Source organism: Bufo bufo, chromosome 3 (assembly GCF_905171765.1).
Source record: "Bufo bufo chromosome 3, aBufBuf1.1, whole genome shotgun sequence".
NCBI classification, from domain to species: domain Eukaryota; kingdom Metazoa; phylum Chordata; class Amphibia; order Anura; family Bufonidae; genus Bufo; species Bufo bufo.
The window spans coordinates 588,458,551-588,479,729 of record NC_053391.1 but is presented as its reverse complement, the minus strand read 5'-3'; the positions used below and the strand labels follow the sequence as shown (position 1 = coordinate 588,479,729).

The 21,179-nt window shown below is 44.0% G+C and overlaps 1 protein-coding gene across 1 annotated transcript; it reads left to right on the top strand.

The window, feature by feature from the left end:
- Positions 1-3,213: 3,213 nt before the first annotated feature.
- On the top strand, positions 3,214-20,547 carry LOC120996126 (G-protein coupled receptor 84-like). The gene is made up of 2 exons (XM_040425854.1): positions 3,214-3,267; positions 18,860-20,547. The coding sequence occupies exons 1-2, from the start codon at positions 3,229-3,231 to the stop codon at positions 20,030-20,032; spliced, it is 1,212 nt and encodes a 403-aa protein (XP_040281788.1). The 5' UTR covers positions 3,214-3,228; the 3' UTR covers positions 20,033-20,547.
- The last annotated feature ends 632 nt before the right edge of the window (positions 20,548-21,179 follow it).

Below are 21,179 nucleotides of genomic sequence, written 5' to 3'. Positions count from 1 at the left end.
TTCTGAAGAAATAAAACTCTCTAAAATTTGAATATTGTGCAAAGTTCATTTATTTCAATAATGCAACTTAAAAGGTGAAACTAACATATGAGAGACTCATTACATGCAAAGCGAGATATTTCAAGCCTTTATTTGTTATAATTTGGATGATTATGGCTTACAGCTTATAAAACCCCAAAGTCTCAATTGTGAGGTACCCTTTGCTCAGGGGGTATGGATTAGTTAGCTGACTAGAGTGTGACACTTTGAGCCTAGAATATTGAACCTTTTCACAAAATTCTAATTTTAAGCTGCATTAATGCAATTCCTTTTAATTAGAATTTCAGGAAATCAGAGGAGGGTGATATACAGCTAACAAGGTTTGTCTTAGTCTGGGGCACATTGCTGGCTTTATATCATCCCCTATAAGATAGTGACTACAAGGAATTGTCTCATTAAGACAACCTCTTTTTAGAAGGAAGACAGCCCGGTGACCACTTGATCTACGGGCTTATGAAACCTCCACAGAACAAGCGATATCACCCAGGGAAGGTGTGTTTGGCCATTGAAATGTATATACAGTCAGGTCCATAAATATTGGGACATCAACACAATTCTAACATTTTTGGCTCTATACACCACCACAATGGATTTGACATGAAACGAACAAGATGTGCTTTAACTGCAGACTGTCAGCTTTAATTAGAGGTTATTTACATCCAAATCAGGTGAACGGTGTAGGAATTACAACAGTTTGCATATGTGCCTCCCACTTGTTAGGGGACCAAAAGTAATGGGACAGAAAAATAATTATAAATCAAACTTTCACTTTTTAATACTTGGTTGCAAATCCTTTGCAGTCAATTACAGCCTGAAGTCTGGAACACATAGACATCACAAGACGCTGGGTTTCATCCCTGGTGATGCTCTGCCAGGCCTCTACTGCAACTGTCTTCAGTTCCTGCTTGTTCTTGGGGCATTTTCCCTTCAGTTTTGTCTTCAGCAAGTGAAATGCATGATTCAGGTCAGGTGATTGACTTGGCCATTGCATAACATTCCACTTCTTTCCCTTAAACAACTCTTTGGTTGCTTTTGCAGTATGCTTTGGGTCATTGTCCATCTGCACTATGAAGCGCCCTCCAATGAGTTTTGAAGCATTTGGCTGAATATGAGAAGATAATATTGCCCGAAACACTTCAGAATTCATCCTGCTGCTTTTGTCAGCAGTCACATCATCAATAAATTCAAGAGAACCAGTTCCATTGGCAGCCATACATGCCCACGCCATGACACTACCACCACCATGCTTCACTGATGAGGTGGTATGCTTAGGATCATGAGCAGTTCCTTTCCTTCTCCATACTCTTCTCTTCCCATCACTCTGGTACAAGTTGATCTTGGTCTCAACTGTCCATAGGATGTTGTTCCAGAACTGTGAAGGCTTTTTTAGATGTTGTTTGGCAAACTGTAATCTGGCCTTCCTGTTTTTGAGGCTCACCAATGGTTTACATCTTGTGGTGAATCCTCTGTATTCACTCTGCTGAAGTCTTCTCTTGATTGTTGACTTTGACACACATACACCTACCTCCTGGAGAGTGTTCTTGATCTGGCCAACTGTTGTGAAGGGTGTTTTCTTCACCAGGGAAAGAATTCTTCGGTAATCCACCACAGTTGTTTTCCGTGGTCTTCCGGGTCTTTTGGTGTTGCTGAGCTCACCGGTGCATTCCTTCTTTTTAAGAATGTTCCAAACAGTTGTTTTGACCACGCCTAATGTTTTTGCTATCTCTCTGATGGGTTTGTTTTGTTTTTTTCAGCCTAATAATGGTTTGCTTCACTGATAGGGACAGCTCTTTGGATCTCATCTTGAGAGTTGACAGCAACAGATTCCAAATGCAAATAGCACACTTGAAATGAACTCTGGACCTTTTATCTGCTCATTTTAATTGGGATAATGAGGGAATAACACACACCTGGCCATGGAACAGCTGAGAAGCCAATTGTCCCATTACTTTTTGTGGGAGGCACATATGCAAACTGTTGTAATTCCTACACCGTTCACCTGATTTGGATGTAAATACCCTCAAATTAAAGCTGACAGTCTGCAGTTAAAGCACATCTTGTTTGTTTCATTTCAAATCCATTGTGGTGGTGTATAGAGCCAAAAATGTTACAATTGTGTCGATGTCCCAATATTTATGGACCTGACTGTACAAACTCTCTGTTCACACTTCTTTACTCTGGCTAAAAGATGCAGTGGTCCATATGTCCTCAGAACCCCTATTATTTTTATGTTAACTGAAATTCTAATTTTATATCAGGGGATTGTGTTGTCATCCAGAGGACTCTCTAATGATCCAAGGCATTTATACCTTGGGGAGTTGTCTGGCCTGATAACATTTTTTATATAAGGGCAGAGTGGATTAAGAAAAAGAAGCATTAGTCACCTCGTCTATCCCCTCCATCCATTGCTGTTCCAATGTTTACTGGGTCCCCGCTGGTCTCTGCTTCCTGGTCCCAACTCGACACACAGTAAATGCATGGGGATGACTGATCAATCAATCACTGGTTAAAGAGTTTAAAGAATTCCAGTCCCTTAATTCTCCTATATTCAGTTTATGCTTGAGAAAGGCTCATTTGAGCTGAAACATGAAAGGGTGAATAAAGGCGTATATTAACTGGAGTGCTGCCTCACTTCTATCTGTTGAGTTTAGCCAGCATATGATCTCCCCCACAAACCCAGGATTCTGTCATTCAGTCCTAATCAATCATGTGTTGTATTATTTGTATCATTTTTTTTTTTATTCTTTATTTATGAGTTTTCAAGAATGTGGTAAAAGTTACATCATGTTGATCCACATATAACAGGATGAGTATGTTGGCACCAGGCCAACAAAAAGTCATAGGTAACGTATTGATATCCTGTCAACAAGGTCTAAATATATGTAGGATATAATAGCCATCATATTGAATGATTAACATGAGAGTATTATTTGTATCATTATGAGATGTATTATGCTTCATTTTCCTAAAGTGGCATGGTGCTGTGTGATTATATGCAGTAAACGCCTTAAGCTCTTGTTCCAATGACTGTTGTAAAGTAATATCAGAAATTGCATGATATAACATCTGTAACATGAAAAAAAAAAACTGTACAAGTTAAAACGAGAAGTAACATACAGAACTTATAGGAAATTATTGAGCAAGGTGGGGCTTTTTAGGGAAGAACTTATATAACGACCTAGGTTCCATATGATCTCAGACCATCTGCCAGTTGTAATCCTGCATTTGGTGAGTATGTCCTAGCCTACATATCTAAAATGTGTCTCATTCTGAATTTACTATAGTTTTACAAGTTTATGTCGCTGAAAAAGAACTTTTAATATACAGTACAGACCAAAAGTTTAAACACACCTTCTCATTCAAAGAGTTTTCTTTATGTTCATGACTATGAAGGCATCAAAACTATGAATTAACACATGTTGAATTATATACATAACAAACAAGTGTGAAACAACAGAAAATATGTCATATTTTAGGTTCTTCAAAGTAGCCACCTTTTGCTTTGATTACTGCTTTGCACACTTTTGGCATTCTCTTGATGAGCTTCAAGAGGTAGTCACCTGAAATGGTTTTCACTTCACAAGTGTGCCCGGTTTAACCACCTCCGGACCGCTGTACGCACAGACGCGTCCTGGAGGTGGTTGATTCATTCCTCCTGGACGCGCCGGCGCGTCATCTCGCGAGACGCGAGATTTCGGTCACAGCCGGCCCGCGCATGCGCATCGCGGGCCGGCAAAAGTTAGAGGAGTATTTCATCAGCAACCTGCCAGCCAATGATCGTCGCTGGCAGGTTGCTGATTTTTAAAAAATCGAATCACAAGCCAGATAACAGATCATATTAGTAAATATGATCTGTTATATGGCTTCTCTGCTCCTGTGCTGGTCCTTTTCGTCGGTTGGATCCAGCAGAGGAGCAGACATCACTGTGAGTACACACCAAACACTGCCCTTAGCCCCTGATCACCATCCATCACCCCCATCATCCAAATTAACCCCTTGATCGCCCCCTGTCAATCACTTAGTGAAAGACAAAAAGTGATCAGTGTAAACTGACACTTTTTTTTTTCACTAGTATTGGCTGTTAGGTTTTAGGGATAGTTTAGGCCCCTTGGTTAGGTAGTTAGCGTCAGTTAGCGCCCACCCCACCGCACCGCAGTCACTTTTATTCGCTGTTTAGCGTATCGCTAATCAGCATTTGTACTTTTATAGTATCTGTAAGTGATCAAAACTGATCACGGTCAGATCTATAATAGTATTAGTGTCACTTTAGTTCGCCCTCCACCCAAAACGCAGTGTTTGCCCGATCAGGCCTGATCGGTCGCCCACACGTGCGTTCACCCACGCCCGCCCCACCGCAGTGACAAAAAAATTTTTTTTTTTGATCACTGCACATTCACTTTACACGCTCTGCGGCGATAAAAAAAATCAGTTTTGATATTTTTTATCAACCGCAGCGGCCTCCGGTACTTCGCTAGCCTCCCCTTTGTAAGACAGGCTTGCTTTTTTTCTTGGGTAGTCTCAGGGAATACCCCTAAATTTAGTAGTCCAAATGTCAAACAGGGGGTATTCTTCTGAAGAGGCCTACAGGATTCTGACCCAGTCGGATGAGGAGTGGGAACCCTCATCTGATGAATCTAGCGGGTCAGAATATGAACCTGTAGAAAGCAGTGGCTCTCTGACCCAAAGTTCGGACGAGGAGGTTGAGGTCCCTGGCAGCACCAGGCGTACCCGGCCCCGTGTCGCTAGACCACAGGTTATGCAGGATCCGCTTCAAGAGCAGCAGAGTGGGGCTGTCGCTGCCGGATCACGTGGTGAGGCATACACCAGCAGCGCAGCCCTTCCTGGACCTAGTACCAGCACTGCCGTACAACATGGTGAAGTAGCGAGCACCAGAAGGGCAGTTGAAGCTGGTACGGTGGCACGTGCACTAGTTACCCCGTCGCAGCCACCGCACAGACAGGCCCGTAGAGCCCCTAGAATCCCTGAGGTGCTGGCAAACCCTGATTGGCAGTCACCAACTTCAGCCGCACCAGTAGTTCCCCCTTTCACCGCCCAGTCTGGAGTTCGGGTTGAGACGGCTCAGATCAGTACGGCCCTGGGATTTTTTGAGCTGTTCTTGACTGCGGAGCTCTTGGACTTAGTCGTGGCAGAGACCAACCAATATGCCACACAATTTATAACCGCAAACCCGGGAAGCTTTTATGCCCAGCCTTTCCGGTGGAAACCAGTCCAAGTTTCCGAACTTAAAATTTTTCTGGGCCTTCTCCTCAACATGGGCCTGACAAAAAAGCATGAATTGCGGTCATATTGGTCAACGCACCCAATTCATCACATGCCCATGTTCTCTGCTGCTATGTCCAGGACACGATTTGAGGCCATCCTGCGTTTCCTGCACTTTAGCGACAACACCACCTCCCGTCCCAGAGGCCACCCAGCTTTTGACCGGCTCCACAAAATTCGGCCCCTCATAGACCATTTCAACCAGAAATTTGCAGATTTGTATACCCCTGAGCAAAACATCTGCGTAGACGAGTCCCTAATACATTTTACCGGGCGCCTTGGCTTCAAACAGTACATCCCAAGCAAGCGTGCCCGGTATGGGGTCAAATTGTATAAGCTCTGTGAAAGGGCCACAGGCTATACCCACAAATTTCGGATCTATGAGGGAAAAGATCAGACCCTGGAGCCGGTCGGTTGCCCTGACTACCTGGGGAGCAGTGGGAAGACAGTCTGGGACTTGGTGTCACCCTTATTCGGCAAGGGGTACCATCTTTATGTGGACAATTTTTACACAAGTGTGGCCCTCTTTAGGCATTTGTTTCTAGAACGGATTTGCGCCTGTGGCACCGCGCGAACTAGTCGCGTGGGCTTCCCCCAACGGCTTGTAACCACCCGTCTTGCAAGGGGGGAGAGGGCTGCCTTGTGTAACGAAGAACTGCTCGCGGTGAAATGGAGAGACAAGCGTGACGTTTACATGCTCTCCTCCATTCACGCAGACACGACAATACAAATTCAAAGGGCAACCCGTGTCATTGAAAAGCCCCTCTCAGTCCACGACTATAATGCGCTCATGGGAGGGGTGGACTTCAATGACCAGATGTTGGCTCCCTATTTAGTTTCCCGCAGAACCAGACGCTGGTATAAGAAGGTGTCTGTATATTTAATTCAATTGGCGCTCTACAATAGTTTTGTTCTCTACAGTAAGGCTGGGAGAACACGATCCTTCCTCAAATTCCAGGAAGAGATCATCGAGAACCTCCTTTACCCAGGAGGTTCCGTGGCCCCATCCACCAGTGTAGTTAGCCGTCTACACGAGCGACATTTCCCCAGTGTCGTTGCTGGTACCTCAACCCAACCGCCACCCCGAAAAAAATGTCGTGTCTGTAGCAGGAGTGGAATAAGGCGTGACACCCGCTATTTCTGTCCTGACTGTCCGGACCACCCTGCCCTATGCTTAGGAGAGTGTTTCCGGAAGTACCACACACAGGTACACCTAGCATAGGGATCACATCTCACCAGGACAGGCACACAGGGCTATTAGGGCCCTTTCTCTCACAGCTGCTGCAAACCTCTCCTTTCACCTGGGATAAAGTGCATAACGTACTTCGCCACATCTTTGGGCGATTTGCGCTTTGCACATTGTCCCATGGGGAAGGAGAGGTTTGTTCTATAAAGGTAAAAAAAACAAAACAAAAAAAAAATTACCGGTAAGTAAAAAAGTTAAAAAAAGTTTAAAAAAGTTAATATGTTCTGTTCTAAAGTTAATAAAGTTATTGCTTTGCGGCCTGGTTTTTTCTTTTTTGTTTTGTTTTTTTTACCTTCCAGGTGGACCATCCGATCGACCAGCTGCAGCACTGATGTGCATTCGGACAGAAGCATTGCGCTGCTGTCAGATTACACGCAAGTCGGTGTATGCGGCGCTGCAAGACGAGATTTCTCCTCTGCAGTAAAAGATATGTTTGCCAAGGCATATGAGCTGAGGAGGTGGCGGTGTTCATATACTTTGGCAAACACTTTGTATATATAAAAAAAAAAATCCCGGCAATGATTTATTCATCCACATCGATTGATGTGAATGGAGAAATCTGGTTTGCCAGGGCATACGAGCTGAAGTGGGTATGGATGTTGGGCGGAGCTCCTATGTCCTGGCAGACGCCTTTCCCCTCCTTTTTTCTTTTTTTGGCCGAGATTTTTTCATCCACATTGATCGATGCGAATGAAGAAATCTGTGCCGTTCATTTTTTTCTTTCAGCCCAGAGGCTGAACGGAAAAAAAAAATCTCATTACCCGTATGCTCAATATAAGGAGAATAGCAGAAACTCCTAATGCTGGGCATACATGTAATGATTGCGGAGACCCTCAAATGCCAGGGCAGTACAAACACCCCACAAATAACACCATTTTGGAAAGAAGACACCCCAAGGTATTCGCTGAGGGGCATATTGAGTCCATGAAAGATTGAAATTTTTGTCCCAAGTTAGCGGAAAGGGAGACTTTGTGAGAACAAAATCAAAAAAATCAATTTCCGCTAACTTGTGCCAAAATTTTTTTTTTTCAATGAACTCGCCATGCCCCTCATTGAATACCTTGGGGTGTCTTCTTTCCAAAATGGGGTCACATGTGGGGTATTTATACTGCCCTGGCATTTTAGGGGCCCCAAAGCGTGAGAAGAAGTCTGGTATCCAAATGTCTAAAAATGCCCTGCTAAAAGGAATTTGGGCCCCTTTGCCCACCTAGGCTGCAAAAAAGTGTCACACATCTGGTATCTCCGTACTCAGGAGAAGTTGAGGAATGTGTTTTGGGGTGTCTTTTTACATATACCCATGCTGGGTGAGATAAATATCTTGGTCAAATGCAAACTTTGTATAAAAAAAATGGGAAAAGTTGTCTTTGCCAAGATATTTCTCTCACCCAGCATGGGTATATGTAAAATGACACCCCAAAACACATTCCCCACCTTCTCCTGAGTACGGAGATACCAGATGTGTGACACTTTTTTGCAGCCTAGGTGGGCAAAGGGGCCCACATTCCAAAGAGCACCTTTCGGATTTCACAGGTCATTTACCTACTTACCACACATTAGGGCCCCTGTAAAATGCCAGGGCAGTATAACTACCCCACAAGTGACCCCATTTTGGAAAGAAGACACCCCAAGGTATTCCGTGAGGGGCATGGCAAGTTCCTAGAATTTTTAATTTTTAGTCACAAGTTAGTGGAAAATGATGATTTTTTTTTTTTTTTTTTCATACAAAGTCTCATATTCCACTAACTTGTGACAAAAAATAAAAACTTCCATGAACTCACTATGCCCATCAGCGAATACCTTGGGGTCTCTTCTTTCCAAAATGGGGTCACTTGTGGGGTAGTTATACTGCCCTGGCATTCTAGGGGCCCAAATGTGTGGTAAGGAGTTTGAAATCAAATTCAGTAAAAAATGACCTGTGAAATCCGAAAGGTGCTCTTTGGAATGTGGGCCCCTTTGCCCACCTAGGCTGCAAAAAAGTGTCACACATCTGGTATCTCCGTACTCAGGAGAAGTTGAGGAATGTGTTTTGGGGTGTCTTTTTACATATACCCATGCTGGGTGAGATAAATATCTTGGTCAAATGCCAACTTTGTATAAAAAAATGGGAAAAGTTGTCTTTTGCCAAGATATTTCTCTCACCCAGCATGGGTATATATAAAATGACACACCAAAACACATTCCCCACCTTCTCCTGAGTACGGAGATACCAGATGTGTGACACTTTTTTGCAGCCTAGGTGGGCAAAGGGGCCCATATTCCAAAGAGCACCTTTCGGATTTCACAGGTCAATTTTTACAGAATTTGATTTCAAACTCCTTACCACACATTTGGGCCCCTAGAATGCCAGGGCAGTATAACTACCCCACAAGTGACCCCATTTTGGAAAGAAGAGACCCCAAGGTATTCGCTGATGGGCATAGTGAGTTCATAGAACTTTTTATTTTTTGTCACAAGTTAGTGGAATATGAGACTTTGTAAGAAAAAAAAAAAAAAAAAAAAATCATCATTTTCCGCTAACTTGTGACAAAAAATAAAAAGTTCTATGAACTCACTATGCCCATCAGTGAATACCTTAGGGTGTCTACTTTCAGAAATGGGGTCATTTGTGGGGTGTTTGTACTGTCTGGGCATTGTAGAACCTCAGGAAACATGACAGGTGCTCAGAAAGTCAGAGCTGCTTCAAAAAGCGGAAATTCACATTTTTGTACCATAGTTTGTAAACGCTATAACTTTTACCCAAACCATTTTTTTTTTACCCAAACATTTTTTTTTTATCAAAGACATGTAGAACTATAAATTTAGAGCAAAATTTCTATATGGATGTCGTTTTTTTTGCAAAATTTTACACCTGAAAGTGAAAAATGTCATTTTTTTGCAAAAAAATCGTTAAATTTCGATTAATAACAAAAAAAGTAAAAATGTCAGCAGCAAAGAAATACCACCAAATGAAAGCTCTATTAGTGAGAAGAAAAGGAGGTAAAATTCATTTGGGTGGTAAGTTGCATGACCGAGCAATAAACGGTGAAAGTAGTGTAGGTCAGAAGTGTAAAAAGTGGCCTGGTCTTTCAGGGTGTTTAAGCACTGGGGGCTGAGGTGGTTAATAAGTGGGATTTCTTGACTTATAAATGGGGTTGGGACTAGGGATGAGCGAACCCGAACTGTATAGTTCGGGTTCGTACCGAATTTTGGGGTGTCCGTGACACGGACCCGAACCTTTTAGTAAAAGTCCGGGTTCGGTGTTCGTCGTTTTCTTGGCGCTTTTTGAAAGGCTGCAAAGCAGCCAATCAACAAGCGTCATACTACTTGCCCCACAAGGCCATCACAGCCATGCCTACTATTGGCATGGCTGTGATTGGCCAGTGCAGCATGTGACCCAACCTCTATTTAAGCTGGAGTCACGTAGCGCCGCACGTCATTCTGCTGTGCTTAGTGTAGGGAGAGGTTGCAGCTGTGACGTTAGGGCGAGATTAGGCAGTGATTAACTCCTCCAAAACACTTAAGTCAGTAATCGATCTACAGCTGTGGATCATTGAACTGCTGCTATTCAATTGCTCACTGTTTTTAGGCTGCCCAGAGCGTTTTTCAGTCACTTTTTTCTGGGGTGATCGGCGACCATTTTGTGGCTTGTGGTGCGCCAGCACAAGCTGCCACCAAGTCCATTTAACCATCAATAGTGTGGTTATTTTTTTGCTATATCCTACATCAGGGGCAAGCTGTCACCAAGTCCATTTAACCATCAATAGTGTGGTTATTTTTTTGCTATATCCTACATCAGGGGCAAGCTGCCACCAAGTCCATTTAACCATCAATAGTGTGGTTATTTTTTGGCTATATCCTACATCAGGGGCAAGCTGCCACCAAGTCCATTTAACCATCAATAGTGTGGTTATTTTTTTTTGCTATATCCTACATCAGGGGCAAGCTGTCACCAAGTCCATTTAACCATCAATAGTGTGGTTATTTTTTGGCTATATCCTACATCAGGGGCAAGCTGCCACCAAGTCCATTTAACCATCAATAGTGTGGTTATTTTTTGGCTATATCCTACATCAGGGGCAAGCTGCCACCAAGTCCATTTAACCATCAATAGTGTGGTTATTTTTTGGCTATATCCTACATCAGGAACTTGGCTGTGCTTGCTATTTTATTGAGGGGTGAAATACAATTGCCAAAATAGCAGTACCCTAAATCTGGTGTTTCAGCTGTGGCCAGACAATTGTAATACTGTCTGCTGTCTGGATATATTTTTGTTCTGGGTTGAAATACAATTCCCAACTTAGCAATTTCCTAAATTAGTGGTTTCTGCTGTATCAGGGCTACTTTAAATCTATTCATTAAAAAAAGGGTAGATTAGATTCAAGGTGCTGATAGGGTCATTCTCAATAACTTCACACACACGCTACTGTGCATTTCCAAGTCTAATTCTGTCTGTAAACGTATACCTGTCACCCAGCACCTAAATAATAGGCCTCAAATTTATATTCAGCTAAATCTGTGGTTATTGCTGTAGCTGGTCAAGTTATTTTGTGTCCGTCAAAGCACAGTTTTTGTTCTGGGTTGAAATACAATTCCCAACTTAGCAATTTCCTAAATTAGTGGTTTCTGCTGTATCAGGCCTACTTTAAATCTATCCCTAAAAGGGTATATTAGATTCAAGGTGCTGATAGGGTCATTCTCAATAACTTCACACACACTCTACTGTGCATATCCAAGTCTAATTCTGTCCGTAAACGTATACCTGTCACCCAGCGCCTAAATAATAGGCCTCAAATTTATATTCAGCTAAATCTGTCATTACTGCTGTGCCTGTATTAGTGTAATACGGTACCTAAATAGATAGCCAGATAGTGTTAGGTGTCTGTAAAAAAAGGCCTGAATTTGAATTCAATACATTGGGCCAAATAATATTTTTCTTATTGTGGTGAACGGTAACAATGAGGAAAACATCTAGTAAGGGACGCGGACGCGGACATGGTCGTGGTGGTGTTAATGGACCCTCTGGTGCTGGGAGAGGACGTGGCCGTTCTGCCACAGCCACACGTCCTAGTGTACCAACTACCTCAGGTCCCAGTAGCCGCCAGAATTTACAGGGATATTTGGTGGGGCCCAATGCCGTTCTGAGGCCTGAGCAGGTACAGGCATTAGTCAATTGGGTGGCCGACAGTAGATCCAGCACGTTCACATTATCTCCCACCCAGTCTTCTGCAGAAAGCGCACAGATGGCGCATGAAAACCAAGCCCATCAGTCTGTCACATCACCCCCATGCATACCAGGGAAACTGTCTGAGCCTCAAGTTATGCAGCAGTCTCTTATGCTGTTTGAAGACTCTGCTGGCAGGGTTTCCCAAGGGCATCCACCTAGCCCTTCCCCAGCGGTGGAAGACATAAAATGCACTAACGCACAACCACTTATGTTTCCTGATGATGAGGACATGGGAATACCACCTCAGCACATCTCTGATGATGATGAAACACAGGTGCCAACTGCTGTGTCTTTCTGCAGTGTACAGACTGAACAGGAGGTCAGGGATGAAGACGATGCAGGGGACGATGAGGTCCTAGACCCCACATGGAATGAAGGTCGTGCCACTGACTTTCACAGTTCAGAGGAAGAGGCAGTGGTGAGACCGAGCCAACAGCGTAGCAAAAGAGGGAGCAGTGGGCAAAAGCAGAACACCCGCCGCCAAGAGACTCCGCCTGCTACTGACCGCCGCCATCTGGGACCGAGCACCCCAAAGGCAGCTTCAAGGAGTTCCCTGGCATGGCACTTCTTCAAACAATGTGCTGACGACAAGACCCGAGTGGTTTGCACGCTGTGCCATCAGAGCCTGAAGCGAGGCATTAATGTTCTGAACCTTAGCACAACCTGCATGACCAGGCACCTGCATGCAAAGCATGAACTGCAGTGGAGTAAACACCTTAAAAACAAGGAAGTCACTCAGGCTCCCCCTGCTACCTCTTCTGCTGCTGCCGCCTCGGCCTCTTATGCTGCTGCCGCCTCGGCCTCTTCCTCTGCCTCTGGAGGAACGTTGGCACCTGTTGCCCAGCAAACATGGAATGTACCACCAACACCACCACCTGCGTCACCAAGCATCTCAACCATGTCACACGGCAGCGTTCAGCTCTCCATCTCACAAACATTTGAGAGAAAGCGTAAATTCCCACCTAGCCACCCTCGATCACTGGCCCTGAATGCCAGCATTTCTAAACTACTGGCCTATGAAATGCTGTCATTTAGGCTGGTGGACACAGACAGCTTCAAACAGCTCATGTCGCTTGCTGTCCCACAGTATGTTGTTCCCAGCCGGCACTACTTCTCCAAGAGAGCCGTGCCTTCCCTGCACAACCAAGTATCCGATAAAATCAAGTGTGCACTGCGCAACGCCATCTGTGGCAAGGTCCACCTAACCACAGATACGTGGACCAGTAAGCATGGCCAGGGATGCTATATCTCCCTAACTGCACACTGGGTAAATGTAGTGGCGGCTGGACCCCAGGCGGAGAGCTGTTTGGCGCACGTCCTTCCGCCGCCAAGGATCGCAGGGCAACATTCTTTGCCTCCTGTCTCCTCCTCCTCCTACTCAGCTTCCTCCTCCTCTTCTTCCACCTGCTCATCCAGTCAGCCACACACCTTCACCACCAACTTCAGCACAGCCCGGGGTAAACGTCAGCAGGCCATTCTGAAACTCATATGTTTGGGGGACAGGCCCCACACCGCACAGGAGTTGTAAGGGGTATAGAACAACAGACCGACGAGTGGTTGCTGCCGGTGAGCCTCAAGCCCGGCATGGTGGTGTGCGATAATGGGCGAAATCTCATTGCAGCTCTGGGACTAGCCGGTTTGACGCACATCCCTTGCCTGGCGCATGTGCTGAATTTGGTGGTGCAGAAGTTCATTCACAACTATCCCGACATGTCAGAGCTGCTGCATAAAGTGCGGGCCGTCTGTTCACGCTTCCGGTGTTCACATCCTGCCGCTGCTCGCCTGTCTGTGCTACAGCGTAACTTCGGCCTTCCCGCTCACCGCCTCATATGCGACGTGCCCACCAGGTGGAACTCCACCTTGCACATGCTGGACAGACTGTGCGAGCAGCAGCAGGCCATAGTGGAGTTTCAGCTGCAGCACGCACGGGTCAGTCGCACTGCGGAACAGCACCACTTCACCACCAATGACTGGGCCTCCATGCGAGACCTGTGTGCCCTGTTGCGCTGTTTCGAGTACTCCACCAACATAGCCAGTGGTGAGGACGCCGTTATCAGCGTTACAATACCACTTCTATGTCTCCTTGAGAAAACACTTAGGGCGATGATGGAAGAGGAGGTGGCCCAGGAGGAGAAGGAGGAAGAGGGGTCATTTTTAGCACTTTCAGGCCAGTCTCTTCGAAGTGACTCAGAGGGAGGTTTTTTGCAACAGCAGAGGCCAGGTACAAATGTGGCCAGACAGGGCCCACTACTGGAGGACGAGGAGGACGAGGATGAGGAGGAGGTGGAGGAGGATGAGGATGAAGCATGTTCACAGCGGGGTGGCACCAAACGCAGCTCGGGCCCATCACTGGTGCGTGGCTGGGGGGAAATGCAGGACGATGACGATACACCTCCCACAGAGGACAGCTTGTCCTTACCTCTGGGCAGCCTGGCACACATGAGCGACTACATGCTGCAGTGCCTTCGCAATGACAGCAGAGTTGCCCACATTTTAATGTGTGCGGACTACTGGGTTGCCACCCTGCTGGATCCACGGTACAAAGACAGTGTGCCCACCTTACTTCCTGCACTGGAGCTTGATAGGAAGATGCGCGAGTACAAGCGCACGTTGGTAGATGCTGTACTGAGAGCATTCTCAAGTGTCACAGGGGAACAAGTGGAAGCCCAAGGCGAAGGCAGAGGAGGAGCAAGAGGTCGCCAACGCAGCTGTGTCACGGCCAGCTCCTCTGAGGGCAGGGTTAGCATGGCAGAGATGTGGAAAAGTTTTGTCACCACGCCACAGCTAACTGCACCACCACCTGATACGGAACGTGTTAGCAGGAGGCAACATTTCACTAACATGGTGGAACAGTACGTGTGCACACCCCTCCACGTACTGACTGATGGTTCGGCCCCATTCAACTTCTGGGTCTCCAAATTGTCCACGTGGCCAGAGCTAGCCTTTTATGCCTTGGAGGTGCTGGTCTGCCCGGCGGCCAGCGTTTTGTCTGAACGTGTATTCAGCACGGCAGGGGGCGTCATTACAGACAAACGCAGCCGCCTGTCTACAGCCAATGTGGACAAGCTGACGTTCATAAAAATTAACCAGGCATGGATCCCACAGGACCTGTCCATCCCTTGTGCAGATTAGACATTAACTACCTCCCTTTAACCATATATTATTGTACTCCAGGGCACTTCCTCATTCAATCCTATTTTTATTTTCATTTTACCATTATATTGCGGGGCAACCCAAAGTTGAATGAACCTCTCCTCTGTCTGGGTGCCGGCGCCTAAAAATATATGACAGTGGCCTGTTCCAGTGGTGGGTGACATGAAGCCTGATTCTCTGCTATGACATGAAGACTGATTCTCTGCTGAGTCGCTGACATGAAGCCTGAATCTCTGTTATGGGACCTCTCTTCTCTGTCTGGGTGCTGGGGCCTAAATTATATGACAATGGACTGTTCCAATGTTGGGTGACGTGAAGCATGATTCTCTGCTATGACATGAAGACTGATTCTCTGCTGACATGAAGCCTGAATCTCTGTTATGGGACCTCTGTCCTCTGCCTGTGTGCCGGGGCCTAAATATCTGACAATGGACTGTTCCAGTGTTGGGTGACGTGAAGCCTGATTCTCTGCTATGACATGAAGACTGATTCTCTGCTGACATGAAGCCAGATTCTCTGCTATGGGACCTCTCTCCTCTGCCTGGGTGCTGGGGCCTAAATATCTGACAATGGACTGTTACAGTGGTGGGTGACGTGAAGCCTGATTCTCTGCTATGACATGAAGACTGATTCTCTGCTGACATGAAGCCAGATTCTCTGTTATGGGACCTCTCTCCTCTGCCTGGGTGCCAGGGCCTAAATATCTGACAATGGACTGTTACAGCGGTGGGTGACGTGAAGCCTCTCTGCTATGACATGAAGACTGATTCTCTGCTGACATGAAGCCAGATTCTCTGTTATGGGACCTCTCTCCTCTGCCTGGGTGCCGGGGCCTAAATATATGACAATGGACTGTTCCAGTGGTGGGTGACGTGAAGCCTGATTCTCTGCTATGACATGAAGACTGATTCTCTGCTGACATGAAGCCAGATTCTATGTTATGGGACCTCTCTCCTCTGCCTGGGTGCCGGGGCCTAAATATCTGACAATGGACTGTTACAGTGGTGGGTGACGTGAAGCCTGATTCTCTGCTATGACATGAAGACTGATTCTCTGCTGACATGAAGCCAGATTCTCTGCTATGGGACCTCTCTCCTCGGCCTGGGTGCCTGGGCCTAAATATCTGACAATGGACTGTTCCAGTGTTGGGTGACGTGAAGCCTGATTCTCTGCTATGACATGAAGACTGATTCTCTGCTGACATGAAGCCAGATTCTATGTTATGGGACCTCTCTCCTCTGCCTGGGTGCCAGGGCCTAAATATCTGACAATGGACTGTTCCAGTGGTGGGTGACGTGAAGCCTGATTCTCTGCTATGACATGAAGACTGATTCTCTGCTGACATGAAGCCAGATTCTTTGCTATGGGACCTCTCTCCAATTGATATTGGTTAATTTTTATTTATTTTATTTTTATTTTTATTCATTTCCCTATCCACATTTGTTTGCAGGGGATTTAACTACATTTTGCTGCCTTTTGCAGCCCTCTAGCCCTTTCCTGGGCTGTTTTACAGCCTTTTTAGTGCCGAAAAGTTCAGGTCCCCATTGACTTCAATGGGGTTCGGGACGAAGTTCGGGTCGGGTTCGGATCCCGAACCCGAACATTTCCGGGAAGTTCGGCCGAACTTCTCGAACCCAAACATCCAGGTGTTCGCTCAACTCTAGTTGGGACCATCAGTTGCATTGAGGAGAAGTCAGGTGGATACACAGCTGATAGTCCTACTGAATAGACTGTTAGAATTTGTATTATGGCAAGAAAAAAGCAGCTAAGTAAAGAAAAACGAGTGGCCATCATTACTTTAAGAAATGAAGGTCAGTCAGTTAGCCGAAAAATTGGGAAAACCCTGAAAGTAAGGGCTATTTGACCATGAAGGAGAGTGATGTGGTGCTGCGCCAGATGACCTGGCCTCCACAGTCACCGGGCCTGAACCCAATCGAGATGGTTTGGGGTGAGCTGGACTGCAGAGTGAAGGCAAAAGGGTCAACAAGTGCTAAGCATCTCTGGGAACTCCTTCAAGACTGTTGGAAAACCATTTCAGGGGACTACTTCTTAAAGCTCATCAAGAGAATGCCAAGAGTGTGCAAAGCAGTAATCAAAGCAAAAGGTGGCTACTTTGAAGAACCTAGAATATGACATATTTTCAGTTGTTTCACACTTGTTTGTTATGTATATAATTCCATAGTTTTGATGCCTTCATAGTCATGAAAATAAAGAAAACTCTTTGAATGAGAAGGTGTGTCCAAACTTTTGGTCTGTACTGTATAAATAATCCCTCTTTTAGTGTCAGGGTATATACCACAATGATTGCTGCTGGATTGGAGATTAGTCTATTTAGCCAGAGGTTATTGAAATCGTTTTGGGTCTATGTGCATATTTAATATATAAGTTGAGGCTTGCATCAGCTTGTCAGCCATTGAATTTAAAAAACTGATAATGACAATAACTGATGCAGCATTAAAAAAAAAATCACTATTAATTCATCGAGTGATATTCTTCCTTCCAGAAATATTGTATTCACCTCTTAATTATTACTATAATTTCTTCCCACCATAACTCTTCTGTACGCAGTATGTTAATTTACTTGGTCATGGTCGTTGGTAAAAATAACTGTTTCTGCTTGTTTTTGAGGTGGGGCCACGGTCCCCAAACAGAGTTGTGTAAAATAGCCAACTCAGGAGCTTACATAATAATACTTTGAATAATACTTGGTTTAGTGGAAATTCTACGTTACACTAATAGACGTCTGCAGAATAATTATAATTCTGTTATTTTCTTCACTCCTAAAGGATGTTATACAATAGAAATAGCTCCTTTGCATTGACCTGGAAAGTGATTTATGTGCTCCTTGCATGCTATTTGATGAATTCTGATCTTACTTCTTCCGATGGTTCATCAGGCATATGTTACAAAACTCACTAGCGTAACTAAAAGATTTTCTCATAACCTACTCTCTTAGGATAAGTAATCAATGAGTGATCAGTAAAGATCACTTATGAAACCCTTAGGCAAGATAAAAGGACCACAGGTATATAGATAGATAGATACCAGGAAATACTACTTTTTCGTAGGTAATTTTAGAACACACTTTGGTATATGCAATTAGATTTTTCAATGACTATTATTTGTGCAGCATAGTATTGCATCACGCTATGAGAAGTAGAATATAGCCTGAACTAGTCATATGGATTGCCTCGAAATTCCCCTGCTCAGAAATAATGTATGCAAGTCAAAAATAGAAGCTCAGTCCACACTTACAGACATGACCATCAATATCTGAAAGGTTCTGAAAGCATTCTATACTTATGCTTAGTGCTTCTGTCCACAGACAGTGTGCAAAACTACTCTGCAAAATTGTAGACAGGTCTCTGAGATCAGAACATGTTTATGGCCTGTTCCTCAACGTGTGGTTAATATGTACTGTATGAGTAGTTAAAAGAAAACAAGAGGAGATCAAAATAAGTAAAATCAACATCTTCTCTTGTACTTATATCAAAATTGCAAGAGGAAACCTAAAGACATAATAACAATATGTAATAGTCAACTCCATGCAAACCAAAGAACTGCCTCTCCGGGAAATAAAATTGCCTGCAACCATGGTACTTCATGTCACATCTAGGCACATGGACTGGTAAAGAAACTCTACAGGGTGAGGCCCTCACCAACAGCTTCCAATATCTCAGCTTTCTAGAGGAGTAGAATGGTGGCGTTAACATTAAAGATGTGTTAATCTCTCTTTTAGCTGTGTCTATGACTGGTATGACTTTTACAACTGTTATAGATAGTAAGTCTGAGGTAACAGTATCTTAGTTGCTGTCTTAGCAAAAAGGGTTGTTCTAATCTCTGAGCACATAAAAATAGCATGAATATAGCATAAAACTGTAACTGAATCTGGTTAATGTGCATGGAAATAACCTGTTTTCTTATTTTAAACCATTCAGAAAGAAACACTGCTGAAGAAAAGTCCACACACCACCATGAATGACTCAGACTCAGCGTCCACAATGAATGATTCAGATCCCTTCTCTTGCTATCATCCAACTATTGTGGATTATCGATACTTTGCTGTGACGTGGGGCATTATCGTGTCTTTGGTGGGGACATCTGGCAATGTGTTAACAGTTGTTGCCTATGCATTGGATAAAAAGTTGCAGACCCGATTCAATCTACTTATCATCAATCTAACACTAGCGGACAGCTTGTACTATACGTTTTTACAGCCCTTCTCTGTAGACTCATACCTTCACCTGTACTGGAGAAGTGGAGAAATCTTCTGCCGAGTCTTCGGAATGCTGTTGTTTGTCTCTAATTCTGTATCGATTATTAATCTGTGCCTCATCGCTGTCAGCCGTTACATTCTCATCACAAACAATAAACTGTTTGATCGTATTTTTTGCAAGTTGGCTCCAACACTCATTCTCCTGGCCACCTGGATGGCAGGATTTGCCAGCTTTGCACCACTTTGGACAGTCTATGTTTTAATTCCAAAAGTTCGCACCTGTAGCTTCCATCGTATAAAAGGAAGACCTTACACCACCATTCTAATGGGGTTTTACTTCGTGGTAGGCCTAAGCTGTGTTGGGATCTTTTATTTGGTCATCCATCTCAAAGTTAAATCTGCTTCCAAGGCTTTGGACCAGTACAAACTTGCCAAAACCAAAAATACAAAGTCAAATGCTTCCAGTGATAAATCTGGTGTCAACAGTAAATTTCATGACATAGAACTAGAAGACACAGCAGCCTCCAGTGAAATCATCTCAGAACAGGTTACCTCTTCAAAAGTTACATTGACCTCTCAGTCTACAGATTACGTTAGATCAGCACCTGCGACAGTAACCCAACCAAAGGACTCTGGTTCAGATTTCAAAAAGGTCACTCGCATGTGCTTTGTGGTTTTTCTCTTCTTTGTGGTTAGCTATATCCCCTTTTTACTGCTCAACATTTTTGATGCCAAAAATGCAGCACCTCAAGTTCTTCACATGATAGCAGCAAATCTTACTTGGTTAAACAGTTGCATCAATCCTATACTGTATGCAGCCATGAACCGCCAGTTCCGTGAGAGTTACAGAAGAGTTTTTTCTCTAATCATTAACAAATTCAGAAGAGAAATATAAGAACCTGACATTGTGACTGGACACACGAATCTTCAATATTCAAGAGCAAAATGTGAGCAGTAGACATCATTCATGAACTTTTGATATGGCTTTCCAAAGTCTCTATTAAAGCACCTTTACTGATATTTAAGTATTTATGGACAAATTCAAATACAGATTATACCATGGAAAGTAGTGTATCCTGTTGCAACTAAAATACATTTGCATTCTTTTTTTAGTTTTTATTTGCAAAAACTGATGGTCAAAATGTAAATGGAAACATGATGGTTATAATTTATTTTCATGAACTTGAACATATTTGTATATATGATATTTATAAAGCTGTTTTATATACATAGTAATAATAAATGTTTATATTCGTATAATTGATGAGAAAATCTATATTCATTATTAGTGATGAGCGGCAGGGGCAATATTCGAATCCGCAATATTTCGCGAATATTTTGTAGAATATTCGCCATATATTCGCGAATTCGAAATTATATTCTTGATTGCGAGAATCAGCAATGTATTTTTCGCGTAATGCGCACGAAATACCGGCGTGGGTCACTTATGCTACATTTTTCAAGCTGGTATAAGTTTCCTGAGACTAAAGAAAGTGGTTGGCACGGCCGAACATTAGAATAGCTTTATATGAAGATAGAGTGCTCCAATATATTTGCGCTTGCAAAATTTCGGCAATTAATGATGCGCATAATTTTCCGCAATAAGTGCAACTAGTGTGACATCACAGCACTATGTCTGTAGCATGTATGTATGGACAACAGAACCTATTACACTGCCTAACATCCTGCACTATAAATCAATCTAACCTACACTGACGATCTCCCCCTATCTGAATTATATACATAAGTTAACTGTCTAATGTAATAACACAAAGCACAGAGCACAGCAATGACACTTCTCTCTCTTTCATAACTGCAATAAACTTTAGAAAATAGCTGCCGCGGAGGTTCTTATATAGTAAGGGGTAGGCAACTTTTTTATTGGTTGCTAGGGATGTTGCTAAACTGTGACAAAGCCTTCTCATTGACCCACAAGTTAGAAGAAGAGAGGGATGATCATCTGATGTGTACTGTTAAAAAAAATAATATGCACTGCTCAAAAAAATAAAGGGAACACAAAAATAACACATCCTAGATCTGAA